Source organism: Convolutriloba macropyga, chromosome 1 (assembly GCF_964194025.1).
Source record: "Convolutriloba macropyga chromosome 1, txConMacr16.3, whole genome shotgun sequence".
NCBI lineage: Eukaryota > Metazoa > Xenacoelomorpha > Acoela > Convolutidae > Convolutriloba > Convolutriloba macropyga.
In genome coordinates this window covers 41371563-41395815 of record NC_134468.1, presented here as the reverse complement: position 1 = coordinate 41395815, position 24253 = coordinate 41371563, and the positions used below count along the sequence as shown (strand labels likewise).

Below are 24253 nucleotides of genomic sequence, written 5' to 3'. Positions count from 1 at the left end.
TTCAACGACACAATCATTTAACAACAACACAATCGAGTAACAGCTCAACCCGGTTTAATACTACTCAGTGTAAGCTTGTTCATTTAAACTATCTATTTAATTAATTGAACTTTTCAGCCCCCCAACTACTTTAAATTGAGACTTATAGCACAGACAGGTCTTAGGCATATACCTTTGCCTTCGATTTGTTATATCTTTTGTCAAGTTTGACTGGCATACATAAAGAGATCCCGTATTGTGTGATCTGTAGCAGCCCAGCCAAATTTGATAATAACAATCTCAATCCATAAGCAGTTTAAAATTTTGCAAATACATGGTATTTTTTCCAATTATTGAATTAATCAATATTTTATTTGAAGAATCGGATATGTGGTACAGATGAGAATTCTGTAATAAATTACATTCTTGATGTTCCTTGATGTGACCTTACTTGTGATACAATTGCTGTTTACTTTAATTTATTTTACCTTCTGTCTAGAAAAGAAGTAACTATTTGACGCCCTTTATTAGTTGCAACTTCATTCTCATACTCTTAATCTTAAACTTCAGTTTTTGTTCAGATTTCAATTTCTCTTTTAAGCAAATCCAGCACAAACTGAGTGGAAACGTATAACGTTTCCAATAAATAATCCGCAGTTGATTGGCAGAGGCTTTCCACCACAATCTCTTAAAGTGGTAATTTCTCAATTGTTACTTGCGACTGGATTCGCGGCACCAATCTACTTTTTCGCTTATGTACCCTCAGTTCTAAAAAAATACTGATTTACTTTCGTTGAGTATCACAGCAAATGGACTCTGATTAGAGTCCAAGAAGTTGAATTGACGTTGAACTTTTTTGGTAAAAGCCTTGAATACGCTAAAAACAGATTTGTAAAACACGAATGCACTAAAAACGTAGCAAAACATTCTGTATTTGTCAAACTGTAGGTGTCAACTTTCAATTGCGAGGAATCAGAAATCGATCTATAGTTGGGTTTTTCGCTGATGTGCTTCAATTGGCATTCATTGAAGTCTTTGTTGATTTAATTTGATGTTGAAAGCTTTTTTGAAATGAAATAATATCATGCGATGTTTAATGCTAGCTTTTTAAAACTATGTTAAGCAAATGTAGAACATAATTTGAACTATCTAACGATTTTGTTTTGGCTGGGATGGAATTAATTATTTCGCAATTAACTTTTACTATAATTGGATTATTAAAAAGTGAAAAATTATAATTTTTCTATCAACTCTACGACAAATTCTTATTGATATTTTCAATACTGTGCAATAGGATTTTAAAAATGGTTGAGAAACCTTTTGATGACGGGCAGTGTTAAAAAATAAATTTTTTTTCGATAGCTGGTTGTTTTGAAATTTTTTTTGCGCTTGCTGATTGTATAAAGGCTAGTTTAACGTCGAATGCGGAAACAACCGAAAAAGAGCCTGCAGTTTTTTTGAAAAGGCCAAATGCATGTTTTGCGGCGTAATGTATTTCTCTGCATTTATTATGAAACTATACTTTTTAATTTGCATCCAATATAACGTTGTTTTTCACAATAATTTCGTGAGCAGTGATTCGGCAAAGCATGAGGTGGTAAATTGGCTTCAAAGGTGCTGGCTATAGACTGAAAGAATTGCCCAGTGAATCGAATCTTGATATACTTTGATAAAAATTATATTAAATCTTGGTAAATCTTGCCGAGATCTTCACATGGCACTTACCATGAAAATATAAAAATCTGTACGAACTTGCAGGATCTTTGCATGAGTATCAAGAAACAAGATATTATCGAGATTTACCACGAAATGTTGGTATTTCAAGTTCTTGGCAGGATATTGCAAGTTTTGCAAGAAATGTCAAGCTCAAGCATGTTTTATCAAGGTGTATCAAGTCTTGATTCACTGGGTGAAGGTATTGAATGAAAGCAGGAGAACTAACCGCAATTTTGAAAAGGAAATCCATTGCCTCTGCTGCATGAGGATTTACTGGATTTACTTTCCATGAGGATATTTACTGGATCTTACGATATAATTTGCTTTTGTCAACAGTATGAGCATTTTTGGTTGGATGCCAATGCGTTCTATTTTTCAGAGTTTCATCTTACCGTTCCAGGCATAGTCTGAGACGCAGAGCCACAAATTTTTAATTTTGTCACTACTAATCTTACGTTCGGCATGTAAAATTCATCAAAATTCACGTACCAAAGTTTTAATCATCTTCAAATGAGGGGTAGTATTGAAAAGAATAACACTTAATATGACTTGCAACTAATTTTTAACTCATCTCAATGAAGAAGGTTAACAGTGATTTTGGCAATTGAATCTCGTTTGAACACTAAACCAATGCACCAAAAGCATGGAAAACAAATGTCCAGTGGCGTGATATGACAAAAGATTTGATTCCAAATGTGTTACAGTAAATCTTCACAAATAATTTGACCCCAAATCTTACATGTTTATGGACTACTATTACAAGTCATACTAACTATATTACAAGTTATACTATACTATATTACAAGTCATACTAATTGCCTTTGTCCAGCCTATCGTGCGTTCATTTTTTTTCAGACCGAGTAATTTTGAACGCACGACACCCCCCCCCCCCCCCCTGTGCGTTCATTTGGTCTGGACATATCAGCTTTTTGTCTGTGGCCTCAACATGGGCTATTACGAGTAAAAAAAAGGGCCTTTTAAGTTGAAATAAAAAAATTGACTTCGACTTTAACAACTTTTCGTGCGGTGTGCCGGTGAATCGACCACAAACACTGCTTGTGAGCATGAAACAGAAATATGGCGAGCATTCTTATGTAGTTTACCTCTGATAATAGACAGTGTCCACGGGAGCAGTGACGTCACCCAAGTCAAAGTTGATAGTGAGACTTGTTTTGATTCCCACAGCACCCACTGCTACAAACACCACAAGTGTGACTACTGCAGAGATTATTGCAAATCGCTCTAGCTTCTCGGCCACCGACTGCAGCACCTCATGCTGCTTGCGCACGAACTGTTTGTATTTCTCCCCACACATGGCCTAACAAACACAAGTAGAACCGAGATATTTATCCCGCTGAATTTAACAAAAAATACTTTATTAGGAAAACTGGCCAGGAGTTTTACAATTAAAATTTGCAACTTTTTGAATAAAAATTTTTGACGCATGTATTGCAAAAATCTTGCAAGATTCTTGCAACATAAGCGTCCAGATATTTCACCATGCAAGATAAACGTCAATTGCCAGAATCTTGCAAGATCTTACAAATTAACTGTCCTCGATCGTCTAGAATGGTTATCTTTCGAGGATTCTGACAGAGATCTTGCAAGTCTAATCGTGGCAGAATCTGACATTATTTAGCTTGATATCCATTCGGTTATAACTGGGATTAGAAAACACGAAATCACAGGTAACCTGACGGAAAAGACCAGAAAACGTTGCAACTTTTTGTTTAAACGGCGGAAACTTTTTTGTTGAACGAGAATGACCAAGCTTTGCCCGAAGTTTCAAACTGGCTTTTTGCATGACCAAAAATGTCAAGCCGGGATTTTCAAATGTCCAACATTTTTCGACCGTTGCCGTTTCTGGATCTAAGAAAGTATCCACGCTTCTAACATGCTTCTATTGCATAGAGAAAAAAGTTTTTTTTGATGAGCAAAGACGTCTTCCAAGGTCAATTATCTCAAGTATAAATTTGCCCTTAAAAGTTTTCGAAAATGTGTTTATTTTCAGATAACTTATTTTAGAAGATTTAAATTATTTTGGCTAGATCTGTTAAATAAAAATCAATCCACACTTTCCGTAGCGTCTCACCCATCGTTACAGAATGTATTAAAAATCACCATCAATTTCGGACTATTAAATTCTCATCAATTTAGAACTTAATCATATTGATGCTAAAGGTTCATATTTGATTCTTATTGCGCTAGCGCTTTCATCATAAGTAGTGGAATATTGGATTCTCGGGTCAATTTTTACTTCCACAGTTCAATTTCATTGGCTTTTATCGGCTGGGTCTCCTCTGAAAAATTTTGAACTCGAAACTTTTCTCCGATCAAAGTTTTACCGGCTGTGTTTTGTTTAAGTGCTACAATCAAATTTTTTTTAAAAAAATACTAAGATGTATTATTTGGGTCTATGACACATGAATTGCCTGATGGTTTAAGATTTTGAATTTATGTTTAACTGAAGGCAGCAGAAGTTTCCACTAACCAGCTAAACAAGATTATACTCCAATAACAGATAAAAAACTCCCAATTTTGTTATTAAAAAACATAGATGCACTGGTCTCCTATTTGTTTTTCAGCAATCTACTAATTTAAACTTTTTAATTAATGCAAAAAACTGATTACTATGACAAAACAAATTGTTACTTTGATTTGGTTTCAAATATAACATTTTGGAGATCTTTCTCTGATTTTTCTAGAAAACCGAAACAATTATATTTGATTTTTAACTATAACAACGTAAACTGCACACACAATTGTTCAAAATTCCAAATTTAAGCGTCAGGGATAAATAATCATTAAAAACAGCAATTTGATGGGAATAATCAGTCAAAAATTGAAATAGAATATCGAAGAAACAATTTTCAAGCAAGTGTGGTTTAAATAAATGAAAACTTTCAATCGTTTCTAAACATTTTTCAGCCCTGCAGATTTTAATGAATAATATCGTTTCCAAATATCAGTCAACGATTAATTTGTGCTGTTGAGTTTATTTGGCAATGTTTGTTTTATCTTAACCGCATTATGGGTCAGAGCCCTAAAAAAACAAAAATAACTAAAAAATTGAAAAAAAAAATTTTATGAAAAAGAAGAATCTAAAAAAAATCTATAGAAGATTTAAAAAAGAAGAAGAAGAATGTTTTCAAGATTATCGTTAAAAATAGTTGTTCCTGGATTTACAATTTTACTCACATATACACGCAGATACACACACACGCACACACACACATGTGTATATATATATATATATATATATATATGTGTGTGTGTGTGTGTGTGTGTATTTATATATATGGTTGTGTGTGCGTGTGTTTGTGTGTGTAAAAACAAATCCCAAACCCCACAGATTTGCAGACAGTTAGGAGTTAATAGACCAATGTTTGTTATCTTATCTCGAATTCAAATCTTGTGTTCAATCACAATCAACCCATCAAGAATGTCAGAAAAACAATCAAAAATTGTTCTTGGAAAATAAGTTAGCATGATTGATTGATGTTTCCTTAAATCGTAAAGACGGGAAAAACTAATTTTAACGATAATCTTGAAAAAATTGTTGTTCTTTTTTAGATGCAAAATTTATCAAAACGGAAGGGGCGAGAGAGAATAGCTATCTTGAAAGATCTTCCACGATTCTTATAAAAGATTTTTATCTTTTAAGTTCTGACAGAATTCTTACAAAAAATGGTTATCTTAAAAGATCTTAAAAACTGTATGGCTATCTTGTAAGATTCTTGCACGTTCGTTCTGGTTGAGTTGCACTCTCATTGGCTCTTTTTGCGCGCATTTTTGTTCATCTAATGCATTGAAAACTTGAGACGTAGTTGCATATTTTTCAGCTATTTTTCTAAGCGTTAGTTTATTTGAAAATCATTTTCAAGATAACAAACTCAAATTTCAGCCCAAAGTTGATACTTTTTACTTTTGGTTTACTGCCAAAAAATGGAGCTTCCAATAGCATGAATTAAATCATTATTGTTTAGTTTTCATTTTTTTCATGTTTTTTGAATAACAATTTGCTGAATTAATTGTCTTTAAATAGATGTTCTTTTATTAAAATCAATCTGGAGAAACAGAAAATAAACATCAATTTTATTATTACCTCCTATTACTAACGGGCGCTGTTGTATTTTTCAAAACATATTCTTTCTGACTTTAAGTTTCACACTATTAAAAAGAAACTATTTCATGCTTTTCTTCATGTCAATCATTTCCAAATTTTTTTGTGTCCTGTTTTTCTGCAAAACGATTGGCTGCCCTGCGAAACTCGTGTAAGACGAATGTTTATCTTATAAGAATCTTGTGAGACGAATGCTCATCTTGTAAGATTCTGTCAGAAAATTTTGTAAGACGACGCATCTTTTAGTAAGAGTTCGACAGATCTTACAAGATCTTACAAGATTACCATCCGCAGCTGACTCGGTAGTATCCGGAAATGATGATCGGTTCAAAAGAGCATACAAATTGCTATCCGAGATGTCTTTTTTGAGAATTATTTCTCCAACAAAAAATACATCAAAGTAAAAACTAGGACCAGGTTATGGACTATTGTTCAATTCAGTGAAATCTCATATAACATTTATATTCAGCTCGGGTTGTCCATCGTTAAACATTTTTGAAAGTGAAATAGGTAAAAAAATGTTTTTTTTTCCGCCATTTTTCGTCAACATTTAAATATGAAAACAATGGAATAAATGCAAAACTTTTAAGAAACAGAAATAGATGTAAGAATGGGGAGTTTTGGTTTATCTGTGTTGATATGCGGGATGAAAAACCAATTCCGCCGCAAAAATTTTTTCACGAAAGGGGAGCTCGAAGCCTGATCTGCGTCTTCCTTTCCTCAGATACTTCGACCGAGAGAGATCGCTCAGTTGCCATAATCACAAAAAGGGACAATTTGGATTAAAAGTTGAAATAGAGTAAAACAAGGTGTGAAGATGCTCAAATACTCGAGCCAGAAGAAACCAGATTATTTGGTTACCAGCACAATTTCAATGTTAGTTAATGAATTAATCCAAAAAATTTGAGGCTCATCTAACAGCTGATTGTATACTCACATAACTGGGTATACTCCATTCAGAGTTATTTTGGAACAGATTCCACGATTCAGCTCTTTCATTTCTTGAAAAGTCTAAAACCGTCTCATCGTCTATTAAAAGATAATTAGGCATAATTTTTATCGCGCAAAACCGTTATCACAAAATTGCTTCTGAATATGTATTTGGATTAGGGGTGATTAGTGGTTGTAGAAACTGACGACTTTGATATTACTGTACTTTTAGGTCATGTAACCAAAATGATATTCAATTTGATCAATAACGGACTCAATTTCATCATTACAAACATCATGCTTATTCTTTTCGTGATACGCATGTTGTCTTTTGAAACAATTAACTTTTGCTTGTTGATTCCTACCCTAGTTGAGAAATCTTCGGTTTTTAAACGTAAGAAATTGTCGGTATGGTCGGTTTTTTCTAGCCAAAAACGACGAAAGCCCTTACAATTATTCCGTAGGTATTGTCGTTTTTGTTCGGTATTTAATATAAGAAAGGTTCGGTATTGTCGTTTTTTAACGTAAGAGAGATTCGGTATCGTCATTTTTTAACGTAAGAGAGGTTCGGTATCGTTGAGAGAAACATTAAGAACTATCATATTTTGAGTTTTCCTACCACGAATAAACATGGAAGAAATTTCGATCGGCACGTTCTGTTTCAAACGTAACCAACCGTCAAAGAACTTACTTGTAAACTACAAGAAAGTATGTCCAATCCCAGTGAGAGTGAATTATTTAACAATTTTCATCAAAATTTTAGTCATCAATTTTCAACAAGTATGTTACATTCTAAAATTCAAAAATAATCAAGAACTTTATGTTTGCATAACTAGTTTGGCCAACGAGCTAAAGAAAAATTTTCAGGAGTTTTGCACACTTTTCCAGAATTTTTCTTTGAGACGTACGTTTGAAATTCCTGCAAAAAGAACGCTATCGTAACGTTTGACTACATTATAAACAGAAATATCAATTCTCCCAACGGAAAAATCCGAGAATTTCTAGCGTCCAAAACCGAACATACCGACGATTTCTTATGTTTAAATACCGAATATACGGAATCTTTCTTACATTCCGAACCGAACATACCGAATCTCGCAAAACCGAACATACCAAAGCTTTCTTACTTTCTAGACCGAACATACCGACAATTTCTTTCAATTGAAACCGATAATACCGAACAAACCAAACATGCTGACCATTTCTTACGTAGAAAACCGAACATACCGAACATTTCTTGCGTCGTTTTTGTTCGGTCTTCTCAATTAGGGTAGTAAACTGCCTGGACGTTTGGAATCAAACACAAAACAATTAAGAACCTTATATATCTTCTGAGTGACAAAAAATTGTTGACAATGTTGAAACAAACTTCTGCTTTCAAGCTTCTTTCTTTTTTGATAATCTCAACAGCAAAAAAGAGCAGACCAGAAATAGCTTTCTGTGAAGAAGCTCGACCCTATTGGTTGAGGCGCCAAAACCATAATCAAATACAAAATATTGTCAATTTTTCTCCTCACTAAGATCTATAATTGAATATCATTACAGGAATGAGCATACAGGAACTGCCTATCTTGATAAGAAAACATTGCCAATTTTTTATACCTCCACAGACAAAAAAGACTTCGTGGACAAAATTTTTTAACCTTTTTAGAAACAGTCAGTTCTTCCTCTGAAAAATTCCAATTGAGGTGAACACGTGGTTAAAGTTACATGTTGTCGCAAATGAAAAGAAATCAAACCCAACATTTTCAACAAACTAGTGTTTGGTTTGCTTCCTTTCGTAAAAACCCGAAAGTTCTTTTGATTACTGAGTTTTTGTTGCCAATTGGAACGCGAATTGTTGCCAATCGTTACTCTTCTCAAATCAATCCTTTTTAATCATTTTTTTAGCTTGGACATAAACACTGGCACAACAAAGCTTTGGTATCTATTAAGTAAAGTCTTATCCGAGACTATCTCGATTTATTCCAAATTTAACTATTTCAGAAAAAATTCTGAAATATCTCCACATTCTACACTGATTTCGATTTCGATTTCAGTAAGTTTCAAAGCCGACATCAACGTCGACTAAACTGAGAGACATAGACAAACATAACAAGCCTGGCGTCTAGAAGTTTCCTGTTTCTAAACAGCTTTACTGTAAAGTGAGACACCAGGAATTTTTCCATCTACTTGGCCACCAAAATGGCTATATTTTAAATTCGTAATCAAAGCTTTATTGCTCCCGAAATTCATGCTGAGTGAAGAAATCTGATTTTTAAAAATTCGCAGCCCTCAAACCTCCCAGCTCAGTAGGCGTATAACTTTTTCACCTCTCGGGTGCATCTGATGCCTATTTTTTGTTCCGACCAACCTTACTTGGGGAGGAACTATATCCTTAACTGGTTTTTCTTTTTTCCGTCTATTTTGGCCGATCGATATATTAATCGTAGAGAAATGTTAGCGATATCATTACAGCACCCTTGCAGTGTAGAATGTAATACTAAAACGAATTTTCGCGGGGTTATAGAAGTTTTTGTGAACATTTGACCATTATTAGGCGTCTTTTGCAGATTTTATTTAAATTCTCCGCAGGCAAATAATTAGAAAAGGCTAACAAAAATGTTCTGAAACTTCAAAGAGTTTTGATTCAACTTCTTAAGAGTGTCCACATGAGGTTCATTTCTATGACTCCTCATTTTGCCGCTTTTTGGATAATTTAACTCGATAGTTAGCCACAATTCATCAATATTTTTGATATGGTGTTTTTTGGCAAACTATTTACTTAAACAACAGGTGGAACAATTTCTTGTTATAATGGACAATCAGCAAAATAAAGGCTCATTTTGGTGTAATCGTGGATTTTTATACTAAAAAAATATTAGGATTTGATTTTTCATCTTCGAAGATAAAGTTTTTTTTGTGTTTTGCTTAACTAAAACACAGAACGGAATTATTTTAAATCAAGGCTGAAAATTTGACTGGTCGCATTTACATGCAAATGAGGACCAATAAACATATATTACAATTTCAATTAAAAAGTCATTGTTTTTATAGCCTGGCTTCAACACTGTGCTTGGGTAAAATTATTTTTGACATCTCGAGTTTTGGGTCTTATACTTATTTGGCTATTTTCTGGTCTCATAGTGGTCTCGCTCAATTAGTGCCAATTGATAACACATGAGCCTATTTGAATATTTCGGTTGATAGCCAATGGTTTTCATAACTTTTGGAATATATTTGTTTTATAAGTTAGTAGTTACTTTTTCAAATTTGCAAAGTTAGTAGTTTACTTTTTTAAACTTCCTCTCCGTTGACCTGTAGATCAGTGTTAGATCAAATTAGATCGCTTTTCTGCTGGAGCAAAGTTTAATCTACAAAGGGGTTTTTTGTTTAAACTAATGATTTCTGGATTTGATTCTATAGTATTTCATAAAAATTTTGTAAATAAATATTTGCACAAATTTGAGTTTAATATTTGGTCTCTTGTCACCTTAACACAATAAATATACGTTTCATTGAACTGAACACCTGTCCAATTTTGCATTTTCAATTTTTGTATAGTTATAAGCGGATTAATTTTTTTAATGGCTTCGACACTGACTTTTGACAACTTTTACTTGAAATTTTGAGTGTTTAGTGTTTGTTGGCTTTTTTTAAGTCCTACAACATATTCTGGGTAAAGAACCCAATATTTTTGGTAAAGGTCTCAATAGCTTCATATGGAGATTAAAATGAGTCTTTTGAGTGGTTTTAGTTGATAGCTAATGGTTTGCAACTTTAAAATTATTTGTTTTTAGAAAGCGTGCCCCGACTTTTTGGTCTTTTTTTGTTTAATTGCCTCCTAGTCTCATTATGAACTTGTCCTATATTCTCTTAGTGAAACGTTTTTCAGTTTTTTTTAAATTTGGTAATAATCGATGCTGCTTTGATTTTGACTCAAAACGTTTTTTAAAGAAACATTGAGATAGGTTCCAACCCCTCGAATTTGTTTTGAGTTAATTGTCTACCAAATGAGAAAGATGAAGGAAACTTTCAAAAAATCATTTTTCATTGCAAAATCAACAATGAGACCAAAACGCTCGACTGTTAAAATCACAATTGTTTCTATATAATTGCCGAATAGTTTTTTGTTGCAAACAAAATTTTTTTACACCGAAGATAAATGAAGATTTTTTTTACAATTATCAACTGAAATTAGCGATGAAATGATTGTTCCAGTTAACTTTTTAAGATTCCATGGCAAAAATAGCCCTTATCTGAGGAAGAAAAAGCTGTTCTAGCAGTTTTTATGTCTTCAGGGCAAAATAATGTCTTCAGGGCAAATAACAATCGGACAAAGTGGGCTAAATGAGCTTATTTGATACCATTCTTTTTAAATGATGACTTTTCCCAATTTTAGCAAAGATATAGCCGAAAGAGTTAGTTTCAAGAATTCAGCATTTCACTTTTATTTTTAAACGTAAAACCAATGACACTATCGTTTAAAGTATTATAATGTTTTTAGCAACAACTGGTCCAAAATTAAGCTTGATTATGAAAAATGTCAATAAAACACCGGAAGTTGACAAAATCTGAAACGCCACAAAACTCTGTACAATGATTATATCGGTTGGCGAAAATTGACTGAACAAAAACAACCAGTTGGGCATATATTTCCTCCCCCGCTAAAGTGAGGTTGGAAGAATTAATGTCTGTTTTTGTTTTTTGATTATGATCTTTGTCTTGTCTCGTAGCCTCGTTAATAGCAGATGTCAACCTCTCTCTTAAAGTTAAAAGCTATTTTTATTCATAAACCAATTCTTTGTCTGAGAAAAAACGTTATTTTTTGAAGGTTCTTCTTATCTCTTCCTCATTGGGAAGACATTAAGTCAAAAATGTGGATCAGCGGGTTGGGAACGTTATCTGCAAAAGCACATTACCGAGCCTTTTTTCTCATAGTATCATGCTCTATATCAACACGTAAATTCTAAATCAGGTTTCTAAAAAGCACGGGGGTGCAAAACAGAATTGATCCAATAAGTCAATTTTGATTTTTAGAACATTTGATTGTTAATTTTGATTTTCAAAATTGCTATAGTTTAGGGAAATTAAAACTTTTTGTTTGAAAAGAAGAAATTCGTTTTAATATCTTATTTTAGTTTTTTTGAACTTTTGACTGCCACTCTCTGTTTGTGATTAAATTAACTTATTTTTTTTGGCAAAATGTTGTTGTTCTTTACTGTTCAACTCAACATTATGCTTGTGTTTTCCGCTGTTATTGTGGACTATGCTTCTTTTTGGGCCTTTGTGTACCTTCAAATTTGCCCACTTTTATATGAAGTAATAATAATATCATTTTTCGGGCATATTGTACTTGACACCCTTTTCACTGTTAGTTTTGCCTTTTGAGTTCGTTATGCTTGTAGAGTTTTTTGAAGATGGTTCAAGAAGGATTAGAAAACATGCCAAAATTTAAAAAAATAAACTGTTGGCACAGCGATTCTGTCCGATTCTACTAGATTAGATTCCTGCTATGTAATCATCTCCTTCTTAACTGGTGAAGCAAAATCTGGAAAGCCATACAATGATTGGCTTTATAGATTTTGCTTCTCCAGTTTAAAAAAAAATTCTTTTGGCATCTTTACTGATTCTTCTGCGACCATCTTTTACCATTTTTGAAACTCTACAAGAGTATAACCCGAAAATGCAAAAATAACGGCGAAAAAGATGTCAATTACAAAATGCCCGAACAATGATAATATTGTATAACATGTTGCAATTAAATCACATGATCTATGTAATGTCTTATGTTTAAATCCTGCTAGGCATAAACAGAAGACATTAATTTATATTCTACTTTAAGGTGAATATTGAATTTATAATAAACCGTTTTTTGTACTGACACTTGTAATTTGGCCGAGACAACGCTCTTCGGTCCTTTATATTTAATTTTAATCGAAAGAAATCAAAAAATACACACCTGCAGAGATCCGCACCCCATTTTGCGAGAAACGAACAGAGCGACTCCGAAATATATGAAGATAAATTTTATCACAACAATGCTGCAACTTATTCGATAAAAAGACACAATTTCAAACTAGATTCAGTGTCAAAATGGACCAATTTAACCAAGACTAATTTGATGCGAGGTTCTGAATTTGAGATAATGATTTCAGATCAGAAAGGAAAGTGAAGTGGTTTGATCGGCTTCTTATTACAACCCACACTTCTTAATAAACAGAGCATCAAACTACTTTTTGGACCCTTAATGAGTCAAATATTAGTATTACAAATTAGCCACAATTATTTGTTTCCTTTTATTATAGTCCTTAGTTAAATTTGAAGATAAGGCTATTGTCCTGAAAGTTATGCTCAAATTTCTTGGATGTTTGGGTAAACTGGACTAAATAGTTGAAGAAATTTATGCGCGTCGAATTATTTGATGTACTATCTTGAATTTTGTTTCCGGTTTCTTCTTAAGTCAATGTACGCAAAAGAATCTGAAGTTATAAGTAGAATTGCGAGTCGCTTTGAACCGATGATCAATGGTTGGTTTCAAATCAGAATCAAATCAAATACGGTTACAAAGATGTATCAGTTTTTGTCTCCAGCTTTCACCATATGTCGAAGGGCTGGAACTTATCACAAATGACTTGAACTCGTGAGAACTCCTGTTGATGTAATCAAATGCAGCAGTTCAACACTTAGACTAATTTCGAATAAGGTCATTATTAAGAGGAAAAACAAATTTTAAGAAAATGTTGCTCTTCCAAAAATAGCGTAGCCTCGTTAGTGCGAACAGTTCCGTCAATTAAAAGAACTGAAAGTCGGACCCAAATTAGAATCTACTAATCAAATTTGGAGATATTTTTGTACTTTTCGTTTTAAAATGGGAAATAAAAATGGCTCAAATAATCTCAAAACTTTTTATCTCAAACTTTTTAAAGTTTGAGATAAATTCGTTGGTAACAAGTGGCATAGAAAAAATTTTAAACCAACTGGTTTATATAATTATAATAATTGCTGCACTAAGTCAGCCTTTCATCTACTTTCATGATAATTGAAAACTGCCGAAAACGTTCAATTTAATGATCCAAAAACCGACACAAAATGTACAAAAATAAAATTGTTGAAGATTAATCCTTTTATATGTTTTATATTAAAAAATTGGTTCAAGTGAAAGGTTTACAGGGGAGGATTTTATAAAGTCTCTGAAACAATTTAATGATAAATTGTTTATGAATATATAAACGGGTTTCCAAATTAAAGTTTCTCCAATATCTTTACAACATATTAGGTCGCTTTGGTTTTGTCCTATAGCTATCCACAAAGACAAAATTTGGGACAGGGAAAGCGGAAACAATAGACGGCTTAAGACAGTTCAAAGTTCACGTTTATGATGACTAATTGTCAATTTTTATTTAATGGGCTCAAAAATGGGCTCCATTTTCTTGCATGCATTTAAAATATTTTTCTAAATTTTTTTCTACACTTCATCTCAGGAAGCTGAAACTTGCTTCTCAGGAAGCTCTCAGGAGGTTAATATTTGGCTGATGGGATGTCAGTAAACAACACTAAATAAATCGTTGCAGGACAAGTCCTGACGTACAATTCAAAGAATCTTCATTGACTTAACAGAAAATTAGACATAGAACGGACTATGAGTAAATTGGGAAAACCATTTCTAAAAAAAATCATAACATAAGAAAACCAGAAAATCAATGTCAAAATGCCGCATGTGAGCAAAAAACACTAGCAAGAACACTAACCAATAGCATGAAAAAAAATCCGATTCAAAAAATCGAAAAAAAAACAACAGTAAAAATCAATGTGAAATTGCCGCATGCGAACAAAAAAATGAATTCCGAGAAAACGAATTTATGTTAAAACACCGTTTTCTCACTCTATTTTAAAATTGGAGGAAAAAAATTTTACGCCGCAAAATCACTCGCTTTTTCATTCCTTTTCCTGTTTCGGCCTTTTCCAAAATCACCACTCTAATTTGACTTCAAAAATGTGTGAACAGATCTTAAAAAAGACAGCGAGCGCCCCAATACAATTCAAATTCTTTGAATTGTTATATTCAAAAAATACAAGGTGATTCTGTAATGTGCGTTGACAATTAATGTTCTCAGCCCGCCGGCTCAACTATATTTTTGAATTAACTGTGTACCATATGAGGAAGCGATATAAAAATTTTTGTAAACTCGTAAATTGTTCAAAAACTTTTGATGCAACTATTTAAAAAATCACTTTAAACTCGAGTCATTAGAAAAAAATGCATCAATAAATGGGCCGATGGTACATGCTATTACAGAGACGATGTCACAAGACAGAAAACAAAATCAAATGAAAACAACAAGCCTGAATTACGACTAAAACTCAATATCTATTTACTATTTTTTTAAAAAGCCCTATAACAATTTCAAAATAGAATCAAATGAGTTTTTTTTTTATTTGCAATTTACAATACTAAACATTTAACCAAAAACAAAAAAGGCAAAATTGATAAATACGTTAAAATTATTCGAAAACAATTAGTTGCAAAACACGAAAACCCTTAACTATCGACTGAAATCATTCAGAAATTTCTTTTAAACATCCATGGGAAATGATTCAGACCATTGATTTTCCAGAATGTCTTACAAAAACGAAATGAACTACTAAAGGTAAAAATGAAAAAGCAAATTATTGTGAGAAAACGATGACGAAGGCTTTATAATCAAAATCTATTCCTTAAAAACATTGAAAATAACCAATTGCGCGCTCTTTCAGTGCCAATAATCCAAGTTCCGACTTTTCGGTAATGTGATAGTAGAACAACACGGCAAAACAACCTCAAAAATAGGAAAATGTTCTAACAAAATTTAAAAAACTCAAGTTTGGTTTGAATGCCTAAAATCCCAATTTTTTAATGAAAGAAAAAAATGAAGAGTACTTTCTAACTCATTTGAAAGAAAATCTTACCTCCCGGTTTCGTGAGACAACGCTACAAGAAGACAGAAAAGATACAATAATGCTAATCTTAGAAGAACAAAATTTTTTATTTCTATTTTAAAAATCATAAAAAAACAACCACATGCTTTCAACTAAAACAAAACAAAACTCATCAACATGTTATTGCCTGACAAATATGTCTTTACTGAGGCTAGGACATAAGACTACCAAAATAACAACCAATACAGTCAGATTTCAAAAATTGCACGATTATTTTTACGCAAACACAGTTTTCAGCGAAAAGAATCATAAAATTTTTTGCTGACACTTTTTTATATATGCATTAACCTTCATTTGCCTCTAAATAAGACTTTTTAATAATTTTCAATGAGACATAAAAAAGCAAAAAACTTTAAATAAACCACACCGTTAGACTCCGACTATTTTTTGAATTCTATTTGCCTCATACTAACACAGATAAGAGCTCTCATTAAATTAAACTCGCCAATTCAAAACGCAGTCTGTACTTGAGACGAAGAAAGATGTAAAAATTTAATATACGGACAAGGTCAAAAGACAGTCCACCAATTTTTTGTAGCAAAACTGACCAAAAACGGACCTTGCAATCCCAAGTGGGCTGATAAAAAACGGTCATTGTTCTAAATAATTGCTATATATAAAATTTCGTAATATATCAAAAAATAAATCAGGCTTTTTTTCATAGAAATCGATACATATTGCCGGAAGGCCAACAAATTGTTAGTTCCAGAAAATGTTCATAGGAACAAGAGATAAAAATGTTCCCAATCATTGTAAAAAATCTAAGCAACTTCTGAGGTCTGCATTACGGGTAAATATGGACATAGAGGGCTAAAGAAGCACTTATGGTTTCACATTTAATGAAAAATATGCGAAAGTTTTAATAACTTTGAGCTTAAAACTTTGATCAATTCACTTTAATCTCTTAACTTGAAACGAAAGAAACTACTAAGAGTTTTATCATAAGAGTTTTAGCAATAAAAATTGATATTTTTAAGCAAATTAAAAATTTGCTGAAATTTTGATCAAAACTACGGACGTGAGCCTAACTTTCACAAAACCTTAAACCTCCGTAATGCAAAGGCAGACAAAAATCTCTGATTGATTTGATATTGTACGCTTGGCAAGCTTTCTTATGATACCGCTTAATGCTCGGTAGGATACAAGTATCAATCGGCAATTATTAGAATATTGACTGAACAAAAACCAGATGAGAATATAGTGCCTCCCCACCTTAAGTGGGTCGAAAAAATAATTCTTGAGGTTCTGGGGTTTTGATTTTTTTGCAACGATTTTTTTAAGGTAAACAATCACCGAAACTGAGACCAGAGAAACCTAGAACAAAGTTTGTTTATATTGCTACTTTTTCTCGTTTTTTGTAATAAATTTCTCATTTCCTTAATTTCCATAAATTTTTTCGGCATCTTTCGATATTGTGTAACTTATAGTGTTTTGAAATCCATAACTCTAAGCACATTACAATCTAAACATTTTGTCATGTATGTATATCCAATGTTTGCAGATTGTACGGTAGATAGCTTGAAGGTTAAGCGAAAAAAAGTGCTTGCAAAAATTTTTGATCTTCGAACATTACTGCTTGTTCCGTCCGCACAATATTAATGTTGAGTAGCTTAGCAGCCAAATAGGCTACTCTAGAAAACTAGCGTATTTTGTTTCTAAACTCCTTCAAAAAATTGCATCTAATTTACTGAGGTATTGGATAGTCTGTGCTCTTTTTGTGTCCTTAAAGACAATTGTACGATGACAAATAAGTTCAAGTGGTCGCTCAATAACCATAAGATACCATAGTTGTCATTTTTTATAAAGGAAATGATTAATTAAGGGTTAAATGAGCTGTAATTCTTTTTTTAATGTGTGAGAACGAAAATATTGTTTTATGTTTGAGGCGCAATTTTTTTTTCATTTTCCTCTCTCAAGTTCTCCTTTGAAATTTCGTGGTAACCCTATACCCTCAAAATTGTATACTGTATAATGAAGGTTGCAGGCAAAATAAGGTGAAATTAATGTAACTATTCTAACTATTTCAAAAGGCTGAAGCAAAAAAGTGGTCCTCATTATCGCTCAAAACGAACTGGGTGCCTCAGAGATAATGTACACTTTAATGATGAAACGTACATTGGAATCTCTTCGGAAAAAGGAAAATTTGTTATCTCCGAGCCAGCAGCCAGAATGGAAAGAATGAATCCCAACTTGCGGCCTTCAAATATCACTCGTCAATTCTAAGTGAAGTGTGAAAACTGTAGTTGACTTTAAAAATTGTTTATGAATTTAATCTTTTTCGAAAGTTGATTTGTTTCATTATTTGTTCTATAGTCACTATTGAGCCAACTAGGGGCCCAAATGAACTTGATCTCTTTCGAATGTTTGTTATTGTTAAATTTTTTGATCTCTAGCGATAGTTTCTGCGATGATTGAGCTGAAATTAGTTTGACGAGTAATGATGATAACATTAATGTACACTTTGGAATTTTGTGTTACATGACTTGATATAATTTCGCCATAAACAAGTTGTCGATATTCAAATATACTCGCACTTTTTTTTGCAAAGTCTCGCCCATTCTCTAATAGATGTATATTTATTCTTCTGCATAGTCATTTCAATTACCATTAGTGCTCTCATATGATGTAAAAATGCTTGTTGTGCGATGTAGTATGTTGTGGGTATTGTAGTGGTGTGATGTAGTATGTGAAACAGCGCTCAAACAGGTTAAAAGCAGTGTATTTTAGGCTGACAATCAGAGATGAAACAGGTTAAAAACAGAATGGTTTGATGTTGACAAGAGTTATTCAATAATGTTAATTAGATAAATAATGATAATTGTATGATAATAGTTGTGAACAGATAAAAATCAAGATGAAATCAGAAGAACAATTGTATTCTGAAAAAGACACTGATCAATGTGAATTATGACATGAATGGAATATGGACAAGTATAAAACAGTCTATATACAGTTTCTGGATATACAATAGTTCAGTACTGCAATGCTCTGGGAGGTCGGCCGGTGCCTGCAATAAACGACACCCAATTGAACTGTTAAACAGAATGAATGCTAAAAATGAATGCAAAAATATTTTGCGAACGCTTCCGAAAATGCGAAAAAAACTGATATTCAACGCGATGCAAACTGATGCACTGATTCACTATTTAAACTCTTCTAAATATTTATAGGCACGTTATAGTTGGAACTCTGATCCAGCCAATTTCTCTGAACTAATTCACAGCCAAAACTAATTTACAGCTAACAACAAGAACAGCCAAAGTCAAAGCAAAAGCCAGTTGATTATGAACTCTTAAAATATGTCAGTAAAAGTTCAAAATAATTTGGTCTTTGCTTTTGAAAACTTTCAAATTTATTAGAAGTTGAAATGCCATTGAAATGTTCTCATCAGAAATTACCAGCAGATTAGTTTTCGCCAATACGAAGCTATAGCTAATTGTATAGAAAAGTGCGAAAAATTTTTTTAAGTTATTACCAAAGGTATTTTGAAGCACAAATTAGTGGTGCAGGAAAATTATTGCTGCAGTGCGCATAAAGAATATTTTGGTCAAAACTCTTAATGGGCCACTTTAGAAAACAGTACCGGCGTTGAAGACCACAAAGTGCATAAAAATAGAATGCCAGAAGATTATCAGAATTTAAGGAATTCTTACCTGATTAGCCAAATTTAGCGAACAGTTAGTTAACGTCTAGTCAATTTAGAGTTCTGTATCGTCTATTCTTCGGAACAAAATCAGAGCAAACTCAGGTTTGATCAAGTGAAAAATGACTCATATGGTACTGGCATCCTTCGAACACATGTTACAAGCTAAAACTTACCCAACCATGTATTTTAAACACTGGGAGGAATTTTCGAGGCACAACTTAGAATTTGAGAATTCTTTCTCTCTAATTGGTTTTTAGTGGCCGAGGTTGCAGATGGTTCAAAACTATGGGTTAGGATTGCACATGGCTACTCAAGCAAGATTTCATACCATGTCACAGTTGAAAAGAGCATGCATATATTATAAAATAGCACAAGTTTAAGAAAGTTCGCCAAACAACGATCTGTTGGGATTAAGTAAAGGAAAGTTTAAAAATTGTGAGGTTCTAATAAAACGCAAAATATTAAGCAAAAAGCGCATTAATTGCTCACGAAACATTTGTGTACACATTTCCTTTCACATTAGAAAAAGAAGTTTATTATTGTTTTATAATATATGCATATTATAAAACAATAATATGCATATATTATTGTTTTATAATATGCACGGCGTTAATGTTAATATTAGTGTTATCTACGTCATTCAAACTTGCAAATTCCGATTAGAACATCAGCTCAAATAGCAAAACCAACATTTTCACGAAAGGAGAGTAAAAAGTTAAAATAACAGACAAAACAGCCGATAGATAACCAGCAGAAGGAAGAGACTTGACTCCAAACTCTAAATAGGGCAAAACTCAATAATGTATTTATTTCAATAACGCTTTTTAGCCTATTATTAATAATACGAAATTCAAACTGTTTGCAACTGAAGAAGAGCAGAGCTGATGATCAAGGTAGAGAAAACAATAAATCGTGAAATGATTTATGTCCTTAAAAGGAAGAACAATAGCGTTATCACCCACCAACATAAATGAATGAAAGTCTCTGATATCGATAAAATGAGCTACACTTGCATTTAAAACTGCATTTCCAATAATTCACTCAGTTCTTTGTCATCATAAATTACAAATGTGGCATTGATGTCATTTTGTCGCAACCCAAAACCAAAACAGAAGACTGATTGATCAATTCAGAATTGAAACCTCAAGAAACATTACTCTGTCTTTTGTTTAAAATGTAGTATATTCGGTTCTTGTATATCAAAAAAGGTGAAAATATTTTGTCTCTTTCGGTATTGATTTTTCGATTGATTTCGAACGTGAAAGTGCATCGACATGATCGCCCAGTGAAACAAAACTTTATTCACAATGATATCAAACGCAATGAAACATCGTTTATCGAGCCAATATCTAGCCATGCTATATAGCGACATAGCATCAAGATAAGTACGACCTTGTAAGATCTGTGCATCAGTATAAAAAAGATGTTATGAATTTAATTAATCATATCGGTTTTCAGAATCTAAGGACATGTTACTAACACGTCACTTAGTTCCGATAGGTCATCAAAAGTCTTACAAGGAAGCCTAAAGAAGGTAGATCAGTATTGCCTTGAATGTAGCATAGAACATAATTAGCAAAAACATACCTTCGGTGTGTTTCTGTCTATTTCTTTTGGTTTTTTTACAATTTCTGAGTCCTACTCGAGCGCGATGTTGAGAAATTTTCTTACTCTTACGCCAAAAGAAATAGAACTACAGCCAGTTGCGTTAAGAGGTGGATTAATGGATCTACTGTTCCTCTCAAATCTGACAACTTCCGAAGTTCAAAACACCTTATATTTGATTGGATATCTTCCAGGTGGCTCTCTTTTCTAATAGCATTAAAATTTTCTCTGACTATGACTAATAGCATTAAAATTTTCTCAAATTTACTCCGTTCTAGTTAAAATCTGATTATTTGCTTTCACAGCATGAATTGAGGTGTGCTTTCGTAGACACGTAAAATTCCAGTCAAATTTTTCAATTTAGAATATAGGGGCTCTAGCTCTGTTTTGCACGTGGTTCCTTATAAAATCACAGTATATTGAACTATCGATTGATCATACATTTCATAGTAAAAACAAAAATTGATAAAACGTGAGTGTATTTTCAGATGATAAAATATACTTAGGAATTTGATAGAAGTTTTCGATAAAGTATTGCACATGCTATGTAAAATTCCAAGTTACTTTTCATAAGGTTTAATTTCAAAACTTTCTTGATTTATTTTCTTTGACTGTATAGTTGCTTCATGATTCCTGTTACCTCTACTAAAATAAACTTACACTGTTTTCTTACAGTATAAATTCATGGATTTGTAATATAGCCCACCCATGGCGTCAGTTACGCATTTCAGATAGTGTATTACTTTGTTATTTTGATTGAGCAAAAGAACTGTTCCATCAGTGTATTGAATAAAGCATTAAAAGTGGATAATTTTCTTTTAAAGACGACTGTTTTCAGGAGAGAACCTTTTTTAGGTCTCTTAAATTGCTTAATTGGGCAGACAAAACGTTTTCAAACTTTATTGAAACTAAGAAAGTATCCTAAGCTTGTTTGGATCAAAAAATCTTCCCGAATTACGAAGTTGAATAACTATTGTTTTTACAAACATTATTGTAACACACGTTTCATGGCACAGTCATTAAAATTATTGTGAGTACAGGAGGAATCGAAAAATCTTATTTTTGAGGTCAAAAATTGTCAACGAATTGATATTGTGAAAATATTTTAGGCAATCTTTGGACGAATTTCAACACAATTGTCTCTTTCACAACATTAATTACTCTTTTTTATTCTATTGGAACTCACTTTTTGGATTTAAGTTGTGCATGAAGGTGTTAACTTAGATTCAACTGTAGAAAAAAGTCATTGAAGAGTTCTTGTCAACGCCTCAGGTGGATTTTGGATGTCTCTCAACTCCACATACTGCCTTAAACAACATTTTTAATATTTCTTAGCATTTGAATCAAACTTCACGTGATAAAAACTACGTTTCTTTTTCAAAACTATGTTTTGCAAGCAGTTTCTTTTCCAAGTGCATTTGAAATAACCTGACTTTGTTTTGTCACAAAAAAGATTTGATATGGGCGGTTATAGTTTTAAATGAAGCTGATTTCTTGACTTTGTTAGCAAACCAGCTCTGCTAACTCTTGTTTGCAAATTTTAGTTGGAATACTTAGATTTATTGTTGCTTCCACGAGCAAGGGAAAATTGATAAAGCCCGCGTTTAGGTCAGTTTTACAATAACATTCTCCAAGAAATTTGACTAAAATGCGATTAGGCTTCAAATCTATTTTTGTCATGATTGACGAATCAATATAAGTTTTCCATATTTGCACAGTAAAAAACTTCTCTGTATCGATTTTCAGCGTGGGCTTAATGTTTAATTGAAAACAAAACAGTGCAATGGTCACTTATAATAGTCGTTATGATAGACGTTTGAAGGTCATGACTATAGCAAGCAACATCGATGACGCTTTTACTGATGCTTGTATCTCTTGTGCTGCAAATTTTCGAAACATTAAAAAGTGAAGTGTATAAAGAATGGGTTTTTAAAGCTATTAATTTCCTGCTTGACTTGTTATGTTCGATAATAAGGTCATCACTTAGGAAATGGATATCAAAAAGTTTTAGCCCAACTTTGTGTAGGTAGTCATGGAGTACTTGATGTACTTCGTTCCGAGTAAGAGTTTGTAACTCAAACTCTTTTATTTTTGAACTGTTGCTGTACAGTTGAAAGCTGACAGAAAGTGTTCCTAGACATTTTTGCCATATGTTATTTTTTTAATATAGATTACAACTCCAGCTCTTCACGTTTCCCTGCTCTGTGTAAACCATTTCTGATTTTTTTTGAAACGGTCTGTGACGCAATTGTTATCGGGCCAATTGTCAGTTAAACAGATCACTATAGATTTGTAAATTATCATCACAAAAAGTTTTTTGACAGAGGGGACAAATCAGTTTGCTTTTTCTTCCTCTGGACGATGCGAATATCGCAAGCCTTTAGCAAAAAACGAAAAAAATTTTTTGAATGAACGAAGAAGGTTCATCTGCTGTGTATATCAAATGAAGAGAAGAACTCCAACATAATTCAAAAAGAAAAAAATATACATCAGAAAAACCTTGATTTTTCTCAGCGTCAGGTGTTTTTGCTGCAATTTATATCAGTGTCACCTTCAAGATAAATTTCACGAATGAATATTTGTTTTCTTCCATTAATTGGTTTCTTAGCAGCTATAGATTTGTAATTTCTAGGCCTTGCGTGCTGATCACAGACAATTATAATATTAAGTTTTCACTTTTCTTGACGAGCACTGATGAACTACAATCCTTTCTTGAAGTAATAATTTTTTTCTCGGTTTTCAGCTCCGCTGTATAAATGGGCAATCGTTTTTTGATAAAAGATCGTTCTCCTCCCAATAATTTGATTCTATTCTTTTTCAGATTTTGTCGACACTTATACACCCAACTTATCTGTTTGAACCTGATAAGTTTAACAATAACCGAAGCAAACAATCCTGTGCCCTGGTTTCTTGGAGAAAATGTATGATAGGCCCAATAACTACATAACCTAGGCTTGTTTAACGCTCTTGCACACGTAACCTCTTATTCAAATCATTGTATAGGCTTTGACAATATGCGATTTTTGTTGCAATTTCTGCAGTCAAAAATGAGATAGTTTTTCCTGGGTTGCTGTTGAAAACTTGAACCAACCAAAAATGATGTACCTCTACTAGATGACTGCGTAGAGATGTTGTTCTCTTTTCTCTGATAGTAACCATTTTGCCGACAGAGTAGAGGTCTAAACAAAAAATTGAGTGAACTTGTCATTTGGAAATAAAACGGATTACAGTTTTTCAGGAGCTGTGGATGAATAAATGAAATAATTGATCAGTGGTTTTGCTGTATTGTATCTTCA

At 32.8% G+C, this 24253-nt stretch overlaps 1 protein-coding gene across 3 annotated transcripts in view; it reads right to left on the bottom strand.

Annotated features, from left to right (window-relative positions):
* LOC142339094 (uncharacterized) overlaps positions 1 to 19509 on the bottom strand; it is a 72082-nt gene extending 52573 nt beyond the window's left edge. Inside the window, exons 1-2 of one of the 3 annotated variants that reach the window (XM_075388833.1) lie at positions 19360 to 19509; positions 2799 to 3013 (exon numbers count right to left, since the gene is read on the bottom strand). In XM_075388833.1, coding sequence (XP_075244948.1) covers positions 2799 to 3010 — 212 coding nt within the window. In that variant the 5' untranslated portion in view covers positions 3011 to 3013; positions 19360 to 19509. Of the gene's footprint in view, positions 1 to 2798; positions 3014 to 6755; positions 6902 to 12689; positions 12977 to 19359 lie in introns of those variants that run through there. The other 2 variants (XM_075388824.1, XM_075388816.1) reach the window with 2 other exon arrangements.
* Positions 19510 to 24253: the final 4744 nt, after the last annotated feature.